General features: G+C 38.5%; 1 protein-coding gene and 1 long non-coding RNA gene across 2 annotated transcripts; one reads left to right on the top strand and one right to left on the bottom strand.

Moving 5' to 3' along the window:
* Nucleotides 1-8,200: 8,200 nt before the first annotated feature.
* Nucleotides 8,201-13,685, top strand: LOC126817255 (uncharacterized). The gene is made up of 8 exons (XM_056100129.1): nt 8,201-8,412; nt 8,718-8,941; nt 9,254-9,485; nt 9,777-10,050; nt 10,384-10,643; nt 10,993-11,233; nt 11,471-11,589; nt 12,193-13,685. The coding sequence occupies exons 1-8, from the start codon at nt 8,218-8,220 to the stop codon at nt 13,171-13,173; spliced, it is 2,526 nt and encodes an 841-aa protein (XP_055956104.1). The 5' UTR covers nt 8,201-8,217; the 3' UTR covers nt 13,174-13,685.
* Nucleotides 13,686-18,681: 4,996 nt separating this feature from the next.
* LOC126817282 (uncharacterized) lies at nt 18,682-21,700 on the bottom strand. Its single transcript, XR_007678958.1, has 2 exons — nt 21,580-21,700; nt 18,682-19,478 (listed from the first exon to the last, which is right to left on the bottom strand). It is a non-coding gene; the product is annotated as an uncharacterized LOC126817282 (long non-coding RNA).
* Nucleotides 21,701-27,173: the final 5,473 nt, after the last annotated feature.

The raw sequence follows: 27,173 nt of genomic DNA, 5'->3' as shown, positions 1-27,173 counted from the left end.
ACCAGAAGGTTCGAAGTCCAAAGTGATGCCCGAGAAAATTCCTCGGGTTTTATTTTGAGCTTGGTTCCCCTTGTCTGTGGTGTAGGAGGGAGGTTCTGACAAGGTACAGTTTCTAGCTCGGACGGAACGAAAAACCGAGGTTCCGTCTACACATTGGTGGGCGCGTAAAAAGACCCCTGGGAAATGAAATGAAATGGGGTTTATATAACGTCCAACTGTTCTGCACCTAAACTGGGCTAATGAAGACGGCATACGCCATGCAGTGTGCGATGAGGGAAAGTTTGTCCGGGCAGCGGCACTACGGCCTACTCTTATATTGAATTCCAACTGCCAAGGGATCGTTTAGGTGCACGTCAATGTGTACACGGGACCTCGGTTTTTCGTGCCATCCACACGACTAGACAGCCGTCCTGTCAGGCCCTCCGTCCTGCATTACTGACAAGGGGAAACCACAAGACCCTTGGGAGTTGGAATTCGACAATAAGAAGGCGCGTTAAATGTCTCTCAGACCACACCCCTTTCTTCATTAGTCCGAGTGGCGCTGAATGTAGATTGTTAAATCCAACTTCATTTGATTTTGGACTCTTTCCTTGGTGTTGTGTCGGGCTATTTGTGGCGCCCACGAGCGAGTCAGAAAGTTAAAAGTTCAATATTTCATGCTCGATTAGTCTTGAGAATTCTGACTCCCTTACTAACAACACGAACGTCGGTTCAAATTTGTCTTAATTATTTCAGGGAAAAAGCGCCATATTTGATAAATTTGCTCCAAAATTTCTTGAGTTATTGGAAACATCTGACAATGATGTTTATTGTAGTAAAAGATTGGTGGATTCAGTTCTTGATAATATACTTAATCCTACCATGAACAAGTAAGTTGTTATTGTTAAATCAGTTCCCAAAATCCTTATTTCCACAAGCCGGAAGTCATAACTGTATTGAAGGGCATGTAATCATACTGGACATTCATTTTTTAGCAATCTAAGTAAAATACAGATCTATATTTCGTTTCGTTTTTTTTTTACTTTCGATAGCCTACACTACATGAAGATCTGAGAAGTTATACCTGGAGTTCACGTCAGGGGTCAAACGAGCGACTTTTGAACCAATGACGTCAGACATTGATTAATCAATTAGCGTTGACGTTTCTAGGGGTTTACCTACAGTTCCGCGCAGAGAACGCCAAGAAATCGCCTTAACAGACCGTTTCACAGGCTAATTCCTGACATCAATAAGAACGCCTATTATATAACAACTCTTCCAGATCCTGTTTTAAGGTTCTTCAATAGGACATGACAATTCATTTATAATATTTAGTTTCATAACGGGAATCGTCTGTTCCAGTTTATATTTATTTTTGGAATTTAGAAACTGATATTTCTATTGCATTTATATACCAGGGTCTTGGGACAGAGCGCCATTTTCTACTGTCAAAATTTGTTTATTAAAGCTGGACTACAAAGACTGTGTGTGGTTGTGTTTGATAAATTGATAAGAATATTACTGCTTTCAAAATGTATTGATATATTTCTACAGCACGTGTTCGTTGTATTTTACAGTACTAAAGAACGTATAGGATTATGGTTGAGGATTATTAAAGCTGGTCTCCATAGAAACCAAGCATTACCGAGTGTAGCAAGCGCCTTTAGAGCGAAGGAAAAAATCTTAAAATGGAAGGTATTTTGATTTGGGTAACATATAAGGGATACGAGGTTTAAATGTTACTGAAGTTCACAATTTGTATGGCCGAATATGTTAGTCCCGAAATGACCTAATTTGTGTAGATTGGACGCTAAACCATCTCTCTGGGTGATGGCCGAATGGTTAGCGCGCTGTATCATAAGGTCTGTCATTGGTTTCGATTCCCCGGTTGTACGTGACAAGGAGTAGGGTCTCCTATCCAACCTCCGGTTTCCTTTCAAATCGAGCCGTATGTTAGTCCCGAAATGCCCTAGTTTTTGTCGAGTGGACGTTAAATGCTCTCTCTCTCTCTCTCTCTCTCTCTCTCTCTCTCTCTCTCTCTCGCTACACCCATCTCCTAGTGATGGTCAACCAGAACCGGTACAGACAGGTCAGGTGTGTCAGGCAGCGCATGCTGACATAACGGATCCATTCTCTTCATTTGATATCTGTTGTTTATTTCTGGCAATGTCTGTGTAATTTGTCTTGTCCGCATGTTTGTCTTATCGGCTTGGGATTGTGTGATGTGTGGTTCTCCCGAGATTTTGTTCTGATGTTGAATCTGGTTTTACTGTTCAGGATATGAAAACTGAAGCTAAAGAATTTTGTGATGTTTTCTTCAAGAGACGACATTATTTTACGGGCGATGCATGGACGGAGAGAGATGTAACAGGTGCTTTAAATGGAATACTGCTAGAATTATTAAAGGGTTTAAAGTAAGGACATCTTAGTTTTATTTGTTTTTATTAAATTAAGTCTATATCCTTACCGCACGGCTACTGCGGCCTCAAATATTGGGGACTAACAATCTCATGATAATATAAATTTATAAAGGGTCAACAACCCACCCAGTTTTTTTGTAATATGGCGAGGAGTGGGGGGGGGCGGGGTATATGGCCACAATATCTTACACGCACGTGGTCTTACACGTACAATTTAGATGATCACAATGTGTTAGGTTCATTGTGTTATCCAAATTCCTACCACTGTTAAAGACCCCCTGGTGTGTGTTGAATGGACTCCACGTGATGGGTGCCATCGCCTGTCGAAATATGGGCGATAACTCACACTGCATACTACAACTAGCAGTCTCTCATTCGATGATTTTTAATCTTGCATGGTTGTCACGATCGTCCAATCATTGGCGACAAGAAACAAGAATTCCGAGCTCATATCTGGATTAGGATCGACTGAAAGTCCACATAAAATGATAATCTATTAGCGGTTTAAAACATTATATACTCCTGTTGGTTGGTATCCGATTAACAACAAACTGAAACATGTAATATGATTGGTTTATTTCAGATACCAACAGATAGAAAACATGATATGATTGGTTTATTTCAGATAGATACGAATAGAAAACATGATATGATTGGTTTATTTCAGATAGATACAAATAGATAACATGATATGATTGGTTTATTTCAGAAAGGGACAAATATTAAAATCGTTTTTACCGGAAATAGTGGATTATATACTAGCAATATTAGAAGATAAATGTATTGGATTATTTGATTGTGCTCTCACGGCTTTAGATGAAACTGATAAAATTAATTTAAAGGTAAGGTGGAAAGACCTAGAAGTTTTATTAATTAATGGCGCATATTAAGCTTCTTGGTAAAGACTGGTGGTGGGGGGGGGGGGCTTCTCTAAAATGACGTCAGAATTCTTAGTTAAGAATTTACTCAACTTTGAATCAGTGTTTATGAAAAATATCTTTGATCCCGAAACACGCAACTTTGCACATAGTTTCTTATTTGATACATTAAAATAATGAAAATAATAACTATCCATAACATCTGCCATTATGTAACAATATTCAGCTATCCTGAATAAACTATTGTTTGTGGTAAAACAACACCGCTATTTTATAACTGATTGGTGCTAGCGACCAGGACGGTTTCAATCGTTTTGCTAATGACCCCGAATTGTGTTGCTATTAAAATTCACAAAGTACCATCCAACTTACCAGCAACGGGCCGCGACGACTTCAACATCATCAAGTCGTTGTTAGAACAGTTTGAATTTATTAACAGTTTAGCCTTGACGACCAAGTACCATGGTTACACTTCCGGAATTTCTTAAATAGGAGGAAGGGGGGGGGGGTCGCTTTGAAATACGCTTTGAAATAGTCACGTAAGCTATAACTGATTGCTGCTAGCGACCAGGACGGTTTCAATCGTTTTGCTAATGACCCCGAATTGTGTTGCTATTAAAATTCACAAAGTACCATCCAACTTACCAGCAACGGACCGCGACGACTTCAACATCATCAAGTCGTTCTTAGAACAGTTTGAATTTATTAACAGTTTAGCCTTGACGACCAAGTACCATGGTTACACTTCCGGAATTTCTTAAATAGGAGGAAGGGGGAGGGGTCGCTTTGAAATGCGCTTTGAAATAGTCACGTAAGCTAAACGGTTAGATTAGTCAAATATCATATTTGTCCCTGTATAAGTTTTAAATTTCGAATTGATCACCTTTGAACCTAAATCTTAATTCTAGGAACATCGCCAGTTAATATTTGATTCGCTGATGAGAATTGAGGCCATCATGAAAACGGAAGATTTTCCATAGGAGAATCGCCAACCGGGACAAGTTATAACAAGACTTTCAGAACATTTCATGAAAACTATTGGGTAAGTATGTTTTTATATATCCTCGATGCCGCGGTGGCTTTAGTGGCTAGAAGCTGGCTCTCTAACCTGAAGGTTTGGGTTACATTTCTGTGTTGATCGAGGAAGTTGATCTGGGTGGTTCTACCTTATCAGAGGGCCTGGCAAGGGAAAACGTATAGTCGTTCGGATGGGACAAAAAAACGAGATTCCATTTACACATTACGAGCACGTAAAAGAACCCTTAGTAGTTGCAATTCGACATAAGAAAAAGTCGCAGTGCCGCTGTCCGGGCAACATTTCCCTCATAGAAACCTGAATGGCGTGTTCCCTTCTTCATTAGCCCAGTCGATGCAGAACAGTAGGTCGTTAAACCCCATTTCATTTCATAATCGGATCAGATAGAGAGAGATGGGGTTTAACGTAACGTCCACTCGACACAAACCAGGCCATTTCGGGACTAACATATAGTTCAATTTTTTATTTCAATAATTCGCTTGCGCATAGGGGTCATTAGCAGCGCAGCGAGCGGAACCCGAGTAACCAGAAGAAAACCCACGAGGTTGTACAGGCAACACTACTCCTTGTCATGTACAACTCGGGAGTCGAAACCACGCCAGTTGACTCAATGACAGACCTTATGATACAACGCTCACGCGTTAACCATTCCGCCATCCAGCCATGAAATAAACCTTTTATTCAAATGCTGAATTAAGACAGCCGGTACAATCTCATTCTAAAGCCTGTCATTGACTTAACTGGCGTGGTTTCGATTCCCCGGTTGTACGTGACAAGGAGTAGGGTCGCCTGTCCAACCTCGTGGATTTTCTCCGGGTCCTCCGATTTCCTCCCACTGCTAAAGACCGCTACTCGCAAGAGAATCATTGAAATAAAATTAAACCATATGTAAGTCCCGAAATGATCTAGTTTGTGTCGAGTGGACCTTAAACCCCATTTATCTGTCTCTCTCACACAATCTTAATTAACCATTTCTAGGGGAGAAAGACAATTCAGTGAGAAGGAATTGAATATTTTAGCGTCGATAACTCTGACCAATTTTCAACAAGATTTTATAGATCCTGAGACAAATGAACCTTTTGGAGTGCATTATGATTTCTTCGTCTCATTATCCGATAACTTGATGAAATTGGTAAGTTGTTCCTTTGATGTGTATCACAATAATGGTAGGTTCCCAATGTCGTGCGATGCGTTACGATAGGATTATTCCTAATGAGTCCGCTCAGATCTAGAATTTGTCTGCGAACCTTGTAGCGAACGTAAAAACCTAATGCATGGTCCCCACTGTCGCATGGTTCGTTGCGATAGGATTATCTCTATTGAGTCCACGATCTGGTACATGCAGATACGTTTTAATACGTTTTGATACGTTTCGACACGCTCAACACGATTGCTACGACTGGCCACAATATATGATAAGACCTGATAGGATCACCACGATTACTCCACGATTAAAACCACGATTTCAATCGTAGCGCAAATCGTGATAGTGGAAACCTGGCATTAGATTTGCAAGACTGTCCGGCATTATTTCTCCTGTCATTGAAAGCTTCTGTTAAAGGGCAAAGGTTCATAATGTCTTTGATTTAGTCGATTACTAGTGCTGATATTTGGATATAATCAGTTCGGTATTTGGATATAATTGGTAAAATTTACTAGTATTTGGATATAATTGGTATAATTTACTAGTATTTGGATATAATTGGTATAATTTACTAGTATTTGGATATAATTGGTATGATTTACTAGTATTTGGATATAATTGGTGTGATTTACTATTATTTGGATATAATTGGTATGGTTTACTATTATTTGGATATAATTGGTATGATTTACTAGTATTTGGATATAATTGGTATGATTTACTAGTATTTCGATATTATTGGTATAATTTATTATTATTTGGATATAATTGGTATGGTGGGGATAAAAACGACACGACATTTATTATCGCGTCGTAGTTGTGTAAACGATGGGGTATAAATTGTGATATTAATTGTTAAACGATACGGTATTACTTGTTTAACGATATGGTATAACTTGTTGAACGATATGGTAGTTATTGTTTAACGATATGGTATAACCTGTTTAACGATGTGGTATTAATTAACGATGTAGTACACAGTTGTAAGTAATGTAATACCTATTTATTATTCTTTTTACAGTTATTGGATACCGGTCATTTAGCCAAGGAAAAGAAAATAATCGAACGATTTATAGATATTTTAAAACAGAAGAACAAAAATATTTGTTTTCATGCTGGTTATGCTTTCCAAAATTTAGGGGCTAAAGCCGCCCCAATATTCGCACCTTATCTTGATAAGCTATTAGATGCGTTCTTCGAAAATAGAAAAGCTGACATTTTATGTAAGTATTTTACAGTCAACACTGTTTAACACAGAGAGAGAGAGAGAGAGAGAGAGAGAGAGAGAGAGAGAGAGAGAGAGAAAGAGAGGGGGGTGAGAGATAGGTGTAACGTCCACTTGACACAAACTAGAGAGAGAGAGAAATGGGGTTTAACGTCCACTCAACACAAACTAAGTCATTTCGGGACTAACATATGGTTCAATTTTATTTCAATAATTCGATTGCACGTAGGGGTCTTTAGCAGTGGGAGGATACCGGAAGACCCGGAGAAAACCCACTAAGTTGGACAGGCGACCCTACTCCTTGTCACGTACAACCGGGAAATCGAAACCACGCCAGTTGACTCAATGACAGACCTTATGATACAGCGCGCACGTGGTAACCATTCGGCCATCCAGCCCCCTAATCAAAAACCGAACGTGGTACCTCGTTTTTGATATCAGATCTGGTACCTTGTTGTTACCTGGTTTTCATTCCTGTTTCTGTTATATTCTACTCCGACTCTAATAGAATATGTTGGGGACCGCACCACACACAATGGAAACAATCACCTTGAAACTAACAAGCCAAAAAATCTGATAACACTAACATTGTAAAACTTATAATCTCAGCCCATCAACATGCCCCCCCCCCCGCCCCCTATGAGCATATTAAGTCTGATTGTTGTGCTTTCCAGCACAAGAGAACCCGAAAACAATGAAAGATTATTTTCAGCGATTATTTAAGTATATCGAATCATCAGATCGTAGCGTGGTAACTTATTTAGTACAAATAATACCACATGTGGCCAAAAACCAACCTGAGGTAAATTTCCGTTTTTTGGGGTTTTTTTTTTGTTTTAGTTCGTTTTTTTTTATTTTGGAGGTAGGGGGGGGGGGTCGGGGGTGGTTATAACCTAAGGTCAGGCTGATTGTTAATTTATAAGAATGATTATCATTTATATCACGAGTATCATATTTCCACCTCATTAGACCCTACTCCTTATCTTGGAAGATTACACCCCCCCCCCCCAGGCCCCCATGCGTCTTGTCAAGCCCCAGAATCTAAATCATCGACGCAAAAAGCTGTTCCAGAAGTATATGGTTTCATAAATTCTCTTCTCAGGTGGGGCGATACTCCCCCGACCCTCCCGTGAGCCGCTGGACTCTTTTAGTTTATTGCACTTCGGGACACGGTAGCAGAGATATTGCGACTGCATCAAGTCGTAGTAACGAATGCACTGGAAATCTGGTCCCATATCCTTGAGAAGTTCTGCTTTGATATTTAGCCTACCTCGAATTGTTTTTATAGGTCTGCAAATGTCAAACACTACTGATCTAGTAACTGATCTCTTAAAATCTTCAACATTTAGTATAATAATAATAGTAGAAAATACAGATAGTTTACTGCTTGACAATATCTGTGGCATGTACTTTTTTTCCGGGCTTGATGTAGTAGCTTGCTAATCCGAAATATCGCCTTGTGCTAGTAACATGGCAGTATGCTGTCTACTCAGTAATAACTTGTATTTCAGTTATTTACAGAAGATAATATAGAGATGTACATTGAAGTTATATATAATTTTGAACCAACTCACCAATCTCTGTTTTTAATGTCACTTGAAACCCTGGCATATAAACGACCGTCGTTATTCAAGAAACAGATTCCTAAATTCCTCGGACGGCCATACAATGAATATGTCTATTATTATCTATTTAAAGTTCTTGGTATTTTAGCGACCAAATATGATCAGGTGAGGAATAATAATTATATACCACTGCCCATTTAAAGACATATCAATAGTATAGATATAGAGAATTTAAGAGGATTTTTGAAGCAGATTTATCTCCCCTTAGTCAAGTTGATTAGAGCCATACACTTTGTAGGCGTGGCCATGTTGACCATAGGTAATAGTGAGGTAATGGTGGCACGATGAGTATGGATTTCTCCATAAATAAGAGGCCCGGGAATGTATGTACTATGTTTTAGTATACCTCATCCCTTCTACCAGATGTCGCCTATTTAATGTCATTATTTTAATTTCATTATAAATTGCAGAAAGTAGCAGAAAGAATTCTGAATTTTTTCTTGAAATTTTTAAAAGGCAGTGCGTCTTCCTCTAAGAAGGTGACAATAGTTCTTGAAATAAGGGGAATGGTTTTACCACATAGAAGTTTAATAGAGAAACATCGACAATTTATAGAGAAACTAAGTAAACAAGGGTCAGACCAAAATTTCAAGGATCAAACTAAAGCAATTATAGATTTACTGGATGGTAGAAGGTAAGTGATGTAATTCAGATATAATTATCACTATTATAGATTTACTGGAAGGTAGAATGTAAGTGATGTAATTCAGATACTTATCACTATTATAGATTTACTAGATGGTAGAAGGTAAGTGATGTAATTCAGATACTTATCACTATTATAGATTTACTGAAAGGTAGAAATTAATGGGAGAGAACAACTAGTAGTCTCACCCCCGAGGTCTAATAGCAGGGAAGTAAATGGACATTATTGTCCTTGGCTTGTGTATGTTTAGAAAATTAATTGCTGATATGAATCTTGTAGTATTGCATGACGTTGTTTTAGTTTAGAAACATTAGCTGATGATATTGATCAACAACAAGATGAGATATGTAATCTAGATACACGAGTTACAACTAACGAGAATAACATCAACCAAGTTACGGAGGAAGTTGGACGTCACATCGAGCAGATTACAGAAATAAGATATGATGTAGACGACCAGGGAAATAGAATAAACCAACTTGGTGAAGTGGTGGACGAAACGGTACAAAAAGTTGAAGAAATTGACCAAAAGGTAGCCCTGGATTCGTAGATAAATTGATTATATTTATTGAACCTGGATATTTGTAATATTGGCTGACAATTCACACAGTGTTTTACTTTTTTTTATTATAAAATCATAAAATCACAGCTACTGTTCCATAAAACTTATATATTAATTCCATAAATATTGTCCATGTATTTTGTGAATTCTAATATACATTGTTTATCTGTTTTAAATGTTGAAAATTTAAGTCTTGTTCACAAAGAATGTCTTACTTTGAATAAATCGTGCTGTATTCTTAGTTATTATTGGTTATTTCAGACTTTAAGCCACGCCCCCTACTGGTCAAGGGATGTTTGTAAACTATTGAACCCTAAAACAGAAGCTGATTGGAGATTATTATCTAGTAGATTAGGTTATAGTAATGATGATATTAGAGGTTGGAATCAACAAACTGATCCCTGTATGGTCATGTTAAATGAATGGTATGCCACTCATAAAACAAGTGAAGCCACATTTGGTGTTTTTACAGCTCTACAAGAAATCAATCGACTTGATGCTGCTGTTATTGTAGAAAATGCTATGAAAGCTGCTGGTGAGATTTTTTGTTTTTTTAAATGTATACTTTGCTACCCTTTACACACCTATGTCACACAACAACTTTTGGTCTTTTAGTAAGCAGAAATCCACCCATGCATCTGTTATCACTCGCCACTTCAGTCAGTTATACAGAGGGATAACTCGTGTTTCCTTTTGCGTTCGTCACTTCCGATTGTTGAAATCTTTAGTACGCATGTATCGTAGCAATGATCTCTGTGTTAAAATTATATTTGAAAGTGTTTAATCAGTTCTATCACATATGTGATAATGACTGACACCAATATATATTATTGTCCTTTAATAGGGTTGATATATGTATGTTTTATAGAACAAGTTGTTGAACATGACGAATTTGAATATTCCACCCCACCTCCGATATTTCTGAGTTATCAATGGGGTCACCAACAAGAGGTCAAACTATTACGTCAGCATCTAGAAATGGCTGGCTATGATTGTTGGATGGATATTGGACAAATGGGAGGAGGTGATAAACTATTTGAAAAGATTGATCAAGGCATCCGAGCTGCTAAAGTTATTATCAGCTGTACGACCGAAAAATATGCCAAATCACCGAACTGTAATCGAGAGGTAAGGAAATGAATTTGGATTGACCGGACAGTGTGTCATGTCGGCTGTGTCTCATTGGCAGGGACATTAGAACCAAAGCACCCAGAGATCAGACGTGCAATGGGGGCCGAGATGGCTCAGTGAGTACAACGTATAGTCATTCGGATGGGACGGAAAACAGAGTCCCGCGCGCTCATTGGCGTACATGTAAACGAACCACTCCTTGACAATTAGAATTCGATATAAGAGTAGGCCGTGGCACCGCTGTTCCGGCAAAATATTCCACATTGCACACTGTATGCCCGTCTTCATTAGCCCAGTTCGGCGCAGAACAGTAGGACGTTAAACCTCATTTCATTTAATATTTTAGGTGAATCTGGCTGTGACTTTAAAGAAATCAATCATACCATTAAAATTTGACAGTTGTCCGTGGCCACCAACAGGGTCGATGGGACCTATCTTCAGTGAATATCTGTTTAGAATGTTCTACCAAAGAAAGAAAGAAGAAGAGACGAATGATGAACGATTCTGGCCAGTACCCAAGTTTCAGGAATTGTTGATGCAGTTGAGTATGAACGGCGTAGTGCCGGATGAATCCAAAGTTCATAAAAGTAAGTTCCTTATAATTAAGGTAATGAAATAAACTGATGGACTATTGGGCAAATAACGGATTTAATATACGTCAAACGACTTGTGACGTCATTCTTTACCAGATACACTGTACTGATTTGTAAAGTAATAATATTCATCTATTAGTTTAATTATTCAAATCTAACAAGTTTATTTTAGTTTAATGATTTCAAGAATAATAAACTCTTTTTAAGTTTTGTTGTTTTTTATGAATTCAGTGTATAAAAAATGGTGGATGCCTTTAGTGGAGGAAATTAAAATAGAAAAATCTAAAACCAATGACGGAGGAAAAGATCAAAATAACGAAAATAAATCAACCACAACCGATAATGAACATGTGAGTTTATTGATTGATGGTATGCATTCGCAGTCATTGTACAGCATCTGTTTATGGCGTTTAAAATCCACTCGACACACTAGGTACTAACACATGGTTCGATTTTATTTCAATAAATTGCTTGCGCGTAGGGGTCTTTAGCAGTGGAAGGAAACCGGTGGACCCGGAGGAAACCCACGAGAGAGAGCGTTTAAAATCCACTCGACACACTAGGGACTAACACATGGTTCGATTTTATTTCAATAAATTGTTTGCGCATAGGGGTCTTTAGCAGTGGAAGGAAACCGATGGACCCGGAGGAAACCCACGGGGAATCAAAACCAATGACAGACGTTATGATACAGCACGCTAACCATTCGGCCATCACCCCCCCCCCCCCCCCAGATGGAAATGGAAATGGAAATAGGAGCCGGGGACAATGCCTGGCGAATACCGTCTTCTATTTGGGTATCGTCATTTTGCCGTGAATAGGTTATAATGGGAATAAAACTAGGATTGATATTTCCGTTGCATCTTTGCAAAGTGGGGTAGTTTTATAGTCATTTTTGCAGATACCAGGAACTCCGAGCTCATGTTTAAAATTGTTTTTTATTTCCATTCCAGGTTGATAAATCCCCGGATGTATTTATATCTTATCAATGGGGTAAACAAAAGAATATTATGTTGTTGTATAAAAGATTAACAGAGTTAGGATATCAGTGTTGGATGGATATATATCAGATGGGTGGTGGTGATTCTCTCTATGATAAAATAGATCGTGGTATACGAGGATGTAAGATCGTCGTATCTTGTATCACAGAAAAATATTCACTTTCAGCCAACTGTCGACGAGAAGTTAGTTTATGCGATGCGCTAAAACGTCCAATTATACCCATTCTATTAGAAAATACCGCGTGGCCACCTAGAGGTCCAATGAGCATGGCGTTTACAGAACTCTTATACATTGATTTTCATTCGGATCCTGATGTTCAGGAAAAATGGTCGGGTCCGAAATTTGAGGAGTTGAGATCTAAGATTCGAGAGATCCTGCCGTCTGTTGACGAAGGTGTGAATGAATCTGAGAAAAAGGTCAATAAAAACCGAAAATTAATTCCAAAAAATGACATGCAGTCGGAAACGCAAAAAACCGATGTTACCAAAACAGTTCCGTCAAGTTTTGTCAAATCATCCAAAGCCAGTTCTGTGACAAAACCCGTTCAGACAAGCGTCAAACGTTACACCCCGCCTAATCAAAATAACCATGATAGAATCAAACCCGCTGATAAACAAATCGAGAACGAGAATAAAACCAAACCCGCTGATAAACAAATCGAGAATAAAACCAAACCCGTTGATAAACAAATCGAGATCGAAGATAAAATCCAATCTGCTGATAAAAAAATCGAGAAAGACGATAAAACCAAACTTAAAGTACACGACAACAAACCAAGGTTACCGGAACCAAAAGGTGAGCCCCGACAGCAAGTATCGCCTCCAAAGAAAACAGAATCAACCAAAGCAGCGCCCGAAACACGCCTAAACCCCACAACCCCCGCATCGCCGGAACCAAAGAGGACAACATCTAGATCTTGTATTTTGTTATAATAATATGACCGACATTTGTTAGCGACGATTAAATATGATAAAGTTGTTTAAAACTAAGTTTTACAAATCGTTTTAGGCTGATTGTTAACAGCAATGGGCGCTTCTTTATACGAACTCCAGACCGATTTTGTGTTTGCAAAAGTAGAATTGTGATATACAGTTGTTTTAGACTGATTTTTAAAAAGAGCTGGACCCGAGGTCACAAAGCTTTCTCAGACTTAAGTTAAGAATTTACTCAAAATTGTTCGCATTATATTAACTAATATAAAGCCCTTTATAAAACTTGTGTTGTTTCAATGTATCAAATACATCAATAAGAAACTATGTGCAAAGTGTTGTGTTTCTGGAACCAAAATATTTCTTATAAGCAGTGATTGAAAGTTGAGTAAATTCTCAATTTAAGTCTAAGAAGGCTTTTTGAACTTGGGGCCTGTTCTCGGTTGTTTTTGTGTTTCCTAGCAACGATTTAACTGTTATATATAATGACATATTGACTAGATCTTTTTTTTTTTTAAATTTTACATATGTTTTATATGTTAATATTAAATTGCTTTAACTATGTATATTCTTTAAATTGTTTACTAATGTTTTTTTATGCAAGTATCTGTTTGTTTTGTAAACAAGTCTGGTTTTTGCTAGCAAATGATATCATAATGGTTTCGAGCCCCATTTGTATTGAACAAACCCAGAAGACAATGTTGAAGTAATTAGTAATGGCTGATTCACAAACGACAAATTAAAGCGAGAATTTCAAATTTTCTAATAAAGTCAAAACATAATTATTTCTATGTCTTTTGCTCAATAGGTTATCAAATTCCTATTATACGATCATGGGCATTATTTCCCACCCTTAAAAATGTATGATACAGGAAATAACAACACAATGACCTCCCCTGTTTTGCTATTGACAACATGGGGCAGCCATTTTCCAACGTTGGAATTTGAAGTTAAACAATGATATTTTTGCCAATTTCTCAGCTGGCAATAGCGAATTATAGGATTATTCTTTAACAAGGTAGGACTGTTTATGGCCATCTATTTTAAGGCTTTATTTTAATACATTTTAAAAAAATAACTTGAAAATTTGCAATTGCAACTTTAAAGAAACCGTGTAGAATGGACTAAGCAGGCGCAAACGGTTGTGACACTACAGTCATTTAGGAACTAAGTTTGACTTCAAGGATCAATTGAAATCTGGAATACTTTGTTAGTTTAACTATGTTTTTATAACATCCATAATACAATGGTTATATACAGGAAACTACACACACTGCTATGGCATTAAAGATACATTATGGGAGATTCGATAACGAGTTGGCAGTTCGCACTATAATAGTTAAAAACTAGATAATGTAAAGGCAATTTGCTGAAAATTTCATTCAAATTGATCCACTATGAACCGCGAACTAAGCGATTGAAATTTCCGCCTAGCCTCGATCATCATTACTAAAGTCAGTACAATAAACAGCATAATCTCGATTATCCATTTAATCGTTAAATCGTGAAGGAAAGTTATGCAGTAAATCGGCTCACAATCCACTAAAGATCGAAGGCTAGCGATGCCATCTAGAGTTGATTATGGTCTGGATAGGTTAATTAATGTCTAATTAATAATTTATATAACATTTCAGGCCTAAAGAAAGACCTGCAATAGACAGATTAGACTCTTGCATGTTTAAATATAAGCTTAATATAGGTTCTCTATCCCTAGCTTGGGTTTTGCGGCATCACGCTTTCCTTTCTAAGTCTACATCCTGTCCAGCCTCGTGGGTTTTCTCCGGGTCCCCCGGTTTCCTCCCACTGCTAAAGACCCCTACGCGCAAGCGAATTATTGAAATAAAACTAAACCATGTGCTAGTCCCGAAATGACCTAGTTTGTGTCGAGTGGACGTTAAACCCCATTTCTCTCTCTCTCTCTAAGTCTACATGAAAACCCCCTCGGTCTGTGAGCCGAGGAGGCTGTGGGTATGATGTTCCCCTAGGAACTCCGAATGGTGTCTGAAAGGACATTTAACCCCGCTCTTTCTTATATAGAAAGTATAGATCTGTCAGCTATTAGGGCGGGGCAAATACCATTTTTGGTTAAGTGTTTCGTATGGGCACCGTTTTACATCAACATTATTCTATTTAATTGGATTATCTGTGCACGAGATGACTGGACGATAGTACCCTACTTTCAGCAGTTGATGGTGAAAGGAACTGTCTGTAAGTTGAATCTTGCAAAATACCTACTAAGCCTATTTCTCGTTGTCACCATTTGTTTAAGCACTAGGGGAGGATTGCCCGAAGGGCCGGTCGGAAAAAATGAAAAAAATAATTTTGTCCAATTCGTCTAAAAAACACCTTTTCTGCTGAACATTATATGGGGCGGAGGGGGTATTGGACCGGCCATGGAGCGATGATGATCATGTTGTATGTGGCCGGTGGCTTTAACGGGCCGCCACGCCATCACTGGAGTCTGGAATGGGCTGGTATAATAGACTTTCTGGGCCGGGTGTGCTGGGTGTGGGCCGGAATTCGGAATCCTGCATAATATGACGATATGATAATTTCACAGGTTGATGGTTGTAAATTACTTGCAGGGCGGGGTTTTGGCCTAAATTAATCGATTTATGAGATATGTTATTTGACAGAGATTATAATCAGATATGCCACCAAACCGCATATTTGGGGATTATTTTTCAAAATTTTCCAGGTGGAGAGCCCTAGGACCCCCGTCCGGGCTCCGCGGTCGGAAAAAGGGGCCGCTCCGACACGGGAGCCTGGGCCGGTTCCTGGCCCCAATCCGCCCCTGTTAAGCACTTCAATATATTAAACAGAGCACCTTTTATATAACTAAAATAACCCCTAGTATTACACGGCTGTCTTTCAGTTTGGACCGTCCAACTATTTCACCCAACATAATTAATAAGAAATTACAATAAGAAATTCAAAGGTGCCACAGAATAGAGCTAATTAGCACCTTTTAAACGTTATCCATTGCTATCAAAGTCATCGTTTTGGACTCTTGTCCTATTTTTAATCCATAGTTGTAAAACGTTTTCTTCAACAACATTGGTGGAGGCAGACCACGATTAATTTCACCATTGACTTCAATGTTAATTTTGGCCTCTTTGCCTACCTGCAGACAGAGGAACAAATGGTCATGTCTTTCCACTAAAATTTGTATGAGGTTGACCACCAAAATTTTGAGATACACAAACTTGAAGAAGCATACTAAGAACATGTATCTAGTTACCGTAACCAACCTCATAACTCTGTTATCCTTCCGCCTCAAAATCATGAATATTCACCAAAACCTGACAGAAAATGTTAGTTCAAACCCTCTTCGTCCATTCTAGACCAAAACATCAACAAAAATGGGCATGCAAAAGGGGAGAAAAGAGACAGGGAGAGACTTACTATAAATAGACGAACTACAATTTGTAGGTACCGATGCCTCCACGTGAATTATACGCCTTTTCTTGGATTGTCTCTGGTTTCCTCTTGTCAGTGGTGCAGAACTGAGGGCCTGACAAGGACAGCTGTCTAGTCCTTCGGATGAGACGAAAAACCGAGGTCCCATGTATATATTGGAATGCACGTAAAAGATCCCTTGGCAGTTGGAATTCGATATAAGAGTAGGCGATAGTGCCGCTGCCTGGGCAAAATTTCCCTCATAGCACACTGTATGGCGTATGCCCGTCTTCATTAGCCCAGTATAGGAGCAGAACAGTAGGACGTTAAACCCCATTTCATTTCATTTCATTTGGATTGTTTCCCGTGTTGTAAGTTTGGTTTTCATTTTGCGTGAAACCCGTATCAGAATGTGACAGGGACTAGACAGTGCAGGAACGCTTAAATCCCCCCACCTCGATCTAATCCCTTGATTTGATGATATGTTTATTGTTTATTGTATGCATTGTGCGTCATGCCCGTGAGAAAACGTTGATTTTAAAGTTAAATGTCAATCACATGAATAAATCTCATGGATTAGTTATTTTAAAGATCAATGCCGATCACATGCCCCCCCCCCCCCTGAAAAAAATTTCGCCCCCCCCCCGTGAAATAAGTTTCGACCATAAAAAAATTGATAATACATTGTCCGTCAATTTTACAGCACCCCTGAGAACACTTCTCACCCCCCCCCCCCCTGGTTGCTCTGAGCTAGTTACGGTCCTAAAATTATTTATGACAATTTTTTAAAACTGTTAAAAAGAAAGGTTTATCGTCACAGATGTTGCTGGTTACAGGGCACAATTTCAGCATTATTTCTTTTAGATACATTGCATAGTCATCCCGGATCCAGCGTGGTTTCTCCTTGTCAGTGGTGCAGGACAGGGGGCTATAAACTCAACAACTAGCTCGAACATGACAGTCTTTAAACTAGACAGCTGATTACTGGCTGTGGCGTGACAGTCTTCAAAGTCAACAACTCAACAGTTGTCTGTGACGTGACAGTCTTTAAAATAGACCTGTAATTGGAAGAATTAGCTGTTGCATGTTTAATAACTCGAACCACATTTACTTCCGTATTGTGATATATGTCTTATGTCTCATATATTTACTAATGGACCTATTTATATATTGACCAAGATATATGAGAGTTGAGTCTCTAATAGGACAGGGGGGTTGGATGGCCGAATGGTTAGCACGTGCGCGCTGTATCATAAAGCCTGTCATTGAGTCAACTGGCGTGGTTTCGAATCCCCGGTTGTACGTGACAAGGAGTAGGGTCGCCTGTTCAACCTCGTGGGTTTTCTCCGGGTCCCCCGGTTTCCTCCCACTGCTAAAGACCCCTACGCGCAAGCGAATTATTGAAATAAAATTAAAACCATATCTTAGTCCCGAAATGACTTAGTTTGTGTTGAGTGGACGTTAAACCCCATTTCTCTCTCTCTCTCTAATAGGACGATGTGGACTAAGACTAGTAATTATTTCCCCATATTTCACAAATGTACTGCGAGTTATAAATAGACAATTTTTCCCTTAATTTTTTTCTCCCCTAGTGCATTTTTGGTTGACTTTTTGGTCTAGAATTGGAGAAAAGGGATCAAATTTGCAATTTCATATCAGTTGTGGGTAATACTGATGATATTACAGCGGAGGGATAGGGGGTGTAAAGTGTCTTTCTGCAGAGCAATCATTGTGTCGGAAGTGAGATTTTCACCCCAGTCAACTTCAAATCCCCGTAGCAAAAAATCTAAACGGTCAACCCCCTACAAAATTATGATGAGGAAATTGTCAAATGTGGTCCCCATTGTGCCTATATAAAGATTGGAACCAACGGAATGTTGAGCAAAGAGCTACAGTCTGTGATGTTACAGCCATTTAACATTGAAGTCAATGGGCAAATAATTGCTTGTCTGAGTCCATGTAGAACACAGAATAGTATGTTGATAATATATTACCACAGATCACTTAAAGGCTCAATACAACCCTTGTAACTGAATAATATGTCACAATCGTTATTCTGGTCAACAAATTGTACTATTTTAGAATAATAATAAAAAAAAATGATGATACAAATTTCATCTTAACACACCTTATTTAAAAATTTTGAAAAATTCAACATAATGGTTTGAAACGTCTAACGTAAACCTTTTCAAATGAAACTTCGATTTAAAAATATTTTCGAACCCTCTGGACAAGTAAAATTGGATGTAATGGATAATTTACACAACAGGTAGGACACTTAAACATCTAGTACTTAGATAGAGATATTATATATTTTCTGGAGCTTTCAAGCCAGCAAGAGTGTTATTGTCCCTTTAAGCAAGAGTGTTATTGTCCCTTTACGGGAAAGGGAGAGAAAGACTAAAAATAACTTTCGCCCTACATTCGTGGGTGACGGCGTAGGAATATTTGATGAGCTGTGTCCATAATTATAGTATGTTGAAAAGTCCGTTGCGAACGCAATGAAGACCTTGCCGTACTTTGAATAAAGCACAGGTGAGTGAATGAAATCAGATTTACTGGTTCGTAGGAAAATATCTACGTATACGGCGGAAATGTTCTGAAACCTCGAATAAAACATCTTTCTGAAACAATTTCGCTAAACTAACGAAAAAGTTGGTGTGGTTTTTTTTCAATTGTTGTACTCTTGAGCTAAGTCTTAGTATCTTTTAACGCTAAGAATCAGCAGTCTTTCGTTCAGGTACAAATCGTTCGACTTCTGCCAAGTCATCAATGTTCTCTACCATATCCCGTTTCTTCCAAGCACCATAGCCACCACGTCTGTTAACGGCAGTCCCATAGACTATGTCGTGAGAAATGATGCTTAACATCAGCATAATCATTAAAATCGCAATAGGTATTTTCGCCATCTGTAAATAAAATAAAATTTAGGCCTTATGCCTCATTTGTGCATACTCCTCGCAGTGTTCCGTTTGATTAGAGCTAATCCCACAGAGAGGGATTTCTCGGGCCATTGCTTCAGGAATATGCATTTATGAGACACCCCCAACCCTAAAAAAAAAACCAACGTCACGACTAGATGAAGACGAAAATGTGTTTTAAACACGGTGTTAAAATATTGAACACCTTGGCCTGGATCGATCTTGACGTCCTAGACATCAGATTGCCAAGTCTATGTTTCTTATGTAAAGACCACGATATCATTTCAATCAGACCTTCTACGGTCGCCACCAAGGACGTGCAGGCAAGCAAACAATGTCTGAACCCTTTAAGGCGGGTAATTTATTTTATTTATTTTAAAATAAGAATTTAATGGAATGTTTAACATTCTATATGTCTGTACAGGCTAGGCTAATGAAGATGAGGGGATCACGTGGCTAAGTGGGTAAAGGCGCTGGCTCGCTAGCCAGGAGGTCGGGTGTTCGATTCCTGCATTTACGGAGAAAGTTCATCCCGATTTTCCGGCGTGGTTCCCCCTTGTCAGTGATGCAGGACGGAGGTCCCGTGTATACATTGGAATGCACGTAAAAGATCCCTTGGCAGTTGGAATTCGATATAAGAGTAGGCGATAGTGCCGCTGCCCTGGCAAAATTTCCCTCATAGCACACTGTATGGCGTATGCCCGTCTTCATTAGCCCAGTATAGGAGCAGAACAGTAGGACGTTAAACCCATTTCATTTCATTTCATTTCTAATGAAGATGGGAATATGCCATGCAATGTGCTAAAACCTGTAGCTTATATCGAATTTCAGGTGCCAAGGGTTCTTTTACGTGCACGCAAATATGTACACGAGACCATCTACATTTACATTTCGGTTGTATTATAATTTCGCTAAAATATTATTATTTTTTTTTAATTTCCACCTTCTTAAACATAAATTATGCAAGAGCTAAATCTGCCTACTGCAGGTCTTTTTTTAGGCCTGAAATGTTTTCTAAATTATTAATTAGACATTAATTAACTTATCCAGGCCATAATCAACTCTCGATGGCATCGGATTTCTTCGATATTAAATAGATTAGCACAGTTCAGCCATATTTTAATTTAAGCTAAAAATGGAGGAGCGAGACTTAGCTTCGAACAACCAGTACGGTGGTTGAAATTATTGCACACGTCTTGTCAAACCTTCAAAGGCTAATGTCTTCGCTCGAAATAGAGTAATCACCCGACTTGGACTCAATCGGTTTTAAAACAGGCCTAATATTTTTTCAGAAAAAACAAAATGGCGGCGGGCTGATTACATAGCGAAGAACATTGATCGATGAAATTTTTTTTACTTCCACGTGTCTTTGTAAATACTGAACGGAATTTTTGACAATATTGTAGTTTACGGGTAATTCCTATAGAGGTAAATCTAAGTATCCAAACTTTGAACACTATAACATTATAATAAAATTCAGTAAGTCTACAACGTTGTGACAAATTTCATCGTTCCATGCTGTTCGCTATGTTAAAAGCCCGTCGCCAGTTTGTTTTCCGCAAATATTTCCATAGATAGTAAACAAATGTACAGTTTCTACGTGCCATCAGTCAGGACTTCTTACAAACTATTCCAGTTACTAAATACTGTAGGATCGATTCTCCATACTATGGTCTTTACAGTTAAAATGAAATGTGGTTTAACGGCCTACTGTTAGTCCCGAAGTGGCGTGGTTTGTGTCGTGTGGACGTTACGTTAAACCCCATCTCTCTCTCTATCTGATCCGATTATAAAATAAAATGGGGTTTAACGACCTACTGTTCTGCACCGACTGGGCTAATGAAGAAGGGCATACGCCATTCAGGTTTCTATGAGAGAAATTTTGCCCGGGCAGCGGCACTATGACCTACACTTATTTTGAATTTCAACTGCCAAAGGATCTTTTACGTGCACGCCAATGTATACACGGGACCTCGGTTTGTCGTCCCACCCGAAAGACTAGACAGCTGTCCGTGTCAGGCCCTCAGTCCTGCACCACTGACAAGGGACAACCACGTTGGAAAATCCTGTTACAGTTAAAGTACCTTACCTTAATCCCTCCAGTTTTTGTCAATATCTTCTATTCCCTTTGTGATACTTTTATACCTAAAACACTAAAGTGACGTTATGTGCAACAGGCGATTATTGCAGTGTAAGGTGTTCAATATCTATATTCACTCTAAACAATATTATTGCTTAAAGGAATTAATTAATTTTTAAATTACTTGAATTACATTCTGGGCAATATTACAACTTTAAGGTGACTAATAATATTAAATTACTTTAATTTTACGATACGCAATACTGGCACGTGCGGTGTGTAGTAGTGGTGGTCTGCCGTTTTTCTATATGACGATATACGTGACCCTGGCCCCTCCCCTGTAAAGGAACTCCCCTAAAATAAAAATCGCGTTAGTCTAGTGATATGAGTGGCGAGCTTTCTCTATTATTGTACCCTAATTATGGAATAGCCCCCCACCCCTCATTATTCGCCAGTCCTATTTTAAACGTAACTAAATACTTTATTTGTTTGAATTTTAGTTGAAGATACATTATGGGAGATTAGATAAAGAGCTGGCAGTTCTCACTATAACAGTTAAAAACTAGATAATGTAAAGGCAATTTGCTGAAAATTTCAGTCAAATTGATCCACTATGAACCGAGAATTAAGCGATTGAAATTTCGGCCTAGCCTCGATCATCATTACTAAAGTATGTACGATAAAAAAACATAGTCTCGATCATACATGTCATGATTAAATTATGAATGGAAGTCGAACAGCAAATGGGATAATAACCCAATAAATATCGCAGGCTAGCAATACCATCGAGGGTTGATTATGGTCTGGATAAGTTCATTAATGTATAATTAATAATTTAGATAACATTTCAGGCCCAAAGAAAGACCTGCAATTGGCAGATTTAACTCTTGCATAATGTATGTTTAAATGTTTTGATGTTAAACAACCAATTGAACTTGTTTTTTTTATGTATTTTCTACTTAATCCCGTTGTTTATTCTTTAATCTTGTTTGTTTTTATATTTTACCTTTTCTTTTATATTTAATACATCGTCGTTGCATGAGCCAAGGTGGCCCAGTGAGTGAGACACTGGCTCGCTAGCCTGGAGGTCGCGGATTCGATCCCGGTTTTTGCCGGGACAGTGGTGCTTCAGGAACATGACAGCATAGTGGACCATTACAGCTAGCATGAGGTCCCTTTCACTAGATCTGAAATGAAATGAAATGAAATGGGATTTAACGTCCTACTGTTCTGCTCCTAAACTGGGCTAATGAAGACGGGCATACGCCATACAGTGTGCAATGAGGGAAATTTTGCCCGGGCAGCGGCACTACGGCCTACTCTTATATCGAATTCCAACTGCCAGGGATCTTTTACGTGCACGCCAATGCGTACACGGGACCTCGGTTTTTCGTCCCATCCGAACGACTAGACAGCTGTCCGTGTTAGGCCCTCCGTCCTGCTTCACTGACAAGGGGAAACCACGCTGGCACTAGATCTGATATATGCGTTTGTTGTTTGTGGTGTCTGTATAGTGTGTGATGTCCGTAGGTTTGTCTTGTGTAATTGTTATTATAAATCTGAAATAATACGTTATGTGAAAATAATTTAAATTATTAAATAGTTAAAGCTGTAATATTACCCAGCAGACAAATGAAATGGATCGAAATTATTAAACACCTTAAAGTTGTAATATTGTCTAGTGTAAAACTAATTTATTTGAAATTGTTATTAAGCACTTGCAATATTGCACAGGGTACAATTCAACTGATTTAAACCCGTGAAGCTACAATAGTGCCTGGTGTAAAATTTATTAATTTGAAATTAATAACCATTTTCAGCCAAAGCATTGCCTGGAGTGTTTAGAACCAGTTTGGTGTAAAATGGTTTGGTGAAATTAATAACCATTTTAAGCCGAAGCATTGCCTGGAGTGTTTAGAACCAGTTTAATGTTTCAGATATACACATTAATACACCAACATTTAGAAACATAGCCCCTACACATTTTACAATGCATACATCTATAAGAGGCTGATCCTGTTAATTTACTGTTTAAATTCTGTAAACCTGAATTGTCTTTGATTTGGTCTGTAACTATACTGTATAAAACAGTCTAGTAAATTTCTATTAAATACTTCAAAGACTACCCAAACCAATTCAGAAACAACCAATTGTAACAGTCAACAAAAGGCCAGAACAGAATCCCAAGTGGTTGTTATTAAAACATTTAAATAAAATTTAACTACGTTAGGGTACACCGTAGGACTGGTGAATGAGAGGAAGGGCTATTGCATAAATAGGGGACAATAATGACGAATGCTCGCCATCCATATGACTCGGCTGACGCAATCTTTATTTTAGGGGCATACTACCTGCGTGGTTTCACTACAGTCACGGCCGGCAAGCGATTTTGCTTATTGTTGGCCTATATATTCTTACTCGATTCCCCATTATTGTATGGTGACTTATTGCATGTCAGGTTGATGTCGTCATAATATTCCGGTTCGATGAGTTTCGAGAAATTTTTTTTAACATTTGTATTTGGAAATTTGTTGTTCCAGATTTGTTTTTTGTTGTATGTCTCTAATGAAATGTAAATGTAGGCTAATTTTTTGTTTTGATTTCTAAAAATAAATTTGATCTTTGTATAACTAAAATTAAATTAAACAAATCTGATATGACAAATGTCTGATTTGCGAAGCCAATATTGATTTTAAGATACAAATGGTAATTTTAGTGTAAAAATGTCGGAATACGACAACAAATAAAGAACTAAGAAATAAGAACTAAGAAATAAGAACGCCGAATAAAGAGCTGTTTCGTCGTCCATATTAAAGGGACTATCCCGATTTGAGTTTCAAAAATAAAAGTCCGAGTACGTATGGAATTTAAGCGTCAATATAAAGCGAAATGGGTTTTTTCCTTGTCTCAAAAAGTCAGCTCAAAATATTGAGTCGTTTGGACGTGAACGTCAAAACTGCTTATCCAGGCACGAAACCTTTCAAAATTTCGGGACATCTTTTTCGCTGGGTGACCTGATAATTGATTCCCGTTCCTTGAGAGGTCTCTATACAGTGAATGACCCATGTGATGTACTTGATAACGAAAGGTAAATTTCACCGACACATTATTTTTTATAAAATAAAAGTCTGGTTTTATCCAGACACCGTATAATACAGTTTGGGACACCGGACTCGATTTCCAGATGACGACTGATGAGTTTAAGTCGTTTGAAAAAGCATCACAAATATTATGTTAGTTTCTAGACCCTTAGGTAGGTAGGAGATTTTAATGGATTTTAACACAAAATTAAGCAGTTTCTTCAAAAAAGTATCGGGATTGGCCATTTAACTATGTATATTCTTTAAATTGTTTACTAATGTTTTTTTTTATGCAAGTATCAGTTTGTTTTGTAAACGAGTCTGGTTTTTGCTAGCAAATGATATCATAATGATTTCGAACACCATTTGTAATGAACAAACCCGGAGGACAATGTTGAAGTAATTCAAAATGGCTGATTCAGAAACGACCAAAAAAAAAAACCAAAACAAAAAAAAAAAACCCGTGTAGAATAGACTAAGCAGGCGCAAACGACTGCCTTTCCATTTGGACTGTCCGTGTATTTCACCCAGTATATTGGGGATCACGTGGCTAAGTGGGTAAGACGCTGTCTCGCTAGCCTGGAGGTCGGGTTGCGATCCCTGCATTGGCCGAGAAAGTTCATCCAGATTTTCCGGCGTGGTTTCCCCTGGTCAGTGATGCAGGACGGACGGCCTGACAAGGTCCCGTGTACATATTGGCGTGCACGTAAAAGAACCCTTGGCAGTTGGAATTCGATATAAGAGTAGGCCGTAGCGCCGCTGCCCGGGCAAAATTTCCCTCATAGCACACTGGTATGGCGGGGTATCAGGTTCAAAATGCGATCTGCAGTAGAAAGTAAAAATCAAAAGAGAAAATTCTTATCCAAAATGGACATTTTCTTGTGGGAAACATATATACCGCTCGTGCTTTTCAACCTAATACGTCCACCTTTTCAACTTTAAGTCGTAAATATTCTACTTTCAACAACAGAATTTCTACTTTCAATAATCAACTTTTGACATTCGACTTTCAACTTCAGATTTTCTACTCGAGATTTTCTCTATGCATATTACGGAAATAAACTGATCACGTGACTATATCTGCATGTCATTAAAATACGGTATTTAAAAATAAACGATCCCAGGGAAAGATAACTCTAGTTGTAAGACTAAGATAAGATGGACTCAGACTAGCAATTATTTGCCCATTGACATCAATGTTAAATGGCTGTAGCTGTTTGCTCAACATTCCGTTGGTTCCAATCTTTATAGGCACAATGGGGACCACATTTGGCAATATTCTCATCATAAATTTGTAGGGGTTGACCGTTTAGATTTTTTGCTACCGGGATTTGAAGTTGACTGGGGTGAAAATCTCACTTCCGACACAATGATTGCTCTGCAGAAAGACACTTTACATCCCCTATCCCTCCGCTGTAATATCATTAGTATTACTCAAAACTGCTATGAAATTGCAAATTTGAACCATTTTCTCCAATTCTAGACCAAAAAGTCAACCGAAAAATGCAGGAAGAGAGGAGAAAAAAACTAAGGGAAAAATTGTCTATTTATAACTCGCAGTTTAAACAAATCTGATGTTATCTAATAAACAACCATATTGTCGCGTAAAAATGTCGTGATGTCGGGTAAAAATGTCGTATTGTCAGGTTAAAATGTCGTGATGTCGTGATGTCGGGTTATCGGCCATAGTATGATTATTAACTGATCCTGGTGTTGGTCAAGAAAGTTCCCCGGGATTTTGCAGCGTGGTTTCCCCCTATCTGTAGTGCAAGACAAAGGGTCTAGCAAAGTACAGTGTCTAGTTGTGTAGATGGGACAAAAAACATGCTCCTGTGTACATATTGGCGTGCACTTAAAAGAATCCTTCACAGTTGAATTTCGATTAAGAAATGCCACGGTCCATTGAAAATTTCCGCCATAGCACTCCGCGTAGCATATGCCTATCTTCAATAGCCCGATTGGTGCAGAAAAGTAGGAAAATTGAATGAAATGAAATTGTGTTTAACGTCCTACTGTTCTGCTCTGACAGGGCTAATGAAGACGGGAATACGCTATACAGTGTACTGTGAGGGAAGCTTTGCCCGGATAGTGGCGCTACGTGCTCGCTTATATGTACACGAAACCTCGATTATTTGTCCCGTCTGAAAGACTATACGTTATCCCCTGACAAGGGGAAACCACACCGGCTAGCGAACCGGCGTCTTGCTCACTTAGCAAATGTGGCCCCCGGAGCAAAACAGTTGGACATTAAACCCCATTTCATTTCATTTTCCTACTTTTCCGAACCAATCAGACTATTGAAGATAGGTATACGCTATGCAGAGTGATATGACGAAAATTTTCAATGGACAGTGGCATTTCTTCATAGAATTTCAACTGTGAAGGATTCTTTTTTAAGTGCACACCAATGTGTACACAGGAGCTTGTTTGTTTGTCCCATCTACAATACTAGACACTGTTCTTTGCCAGGACCTTTGTCCTGCACTACCGACATGGAGAAACCACGCTGCAAAATAACGGGAA

This window comes from Patella vulgata, chromosome 4 (genome assembly GCF_932274485.2).
Source record: "Patella vulgata chromosome 4, xgPatVulg1.2, whole genome shotgun sequence".
Taxonomy (NCBI): Eukaryota; Metazoa; Mollusca; class Gastropoda; family Patellidae; genus Patella; species Patella vulgata.
This window is presented reverse-complemented; position numbering and strand designations above follow the sequence as displayed.

Bases quoted from the DNA above. Each gene is read 5' to 3' on its own strand.
- LOC126817255 (XM_056100129.1), top strand. From the start codon at position 8,218: ATGTACATTGAAGTTATATATAATTTTGAACCAACTCACCAATCTCTG. The intron at 9,486-9,776 runs GTAGCCCTGGAT...TGGTTATTTCAG, and splicing joins TTGAAGAAATTGACCAAAAG to ACTTTAAGCCACGCCCCCTA. The intron at 11,590-12,192 runs GTGAGTTTATTG...TTTCCATTCCAG, and splicing joins CCACAACCGATAATGAACAT to GTTGATAAATCCCCGGATGT.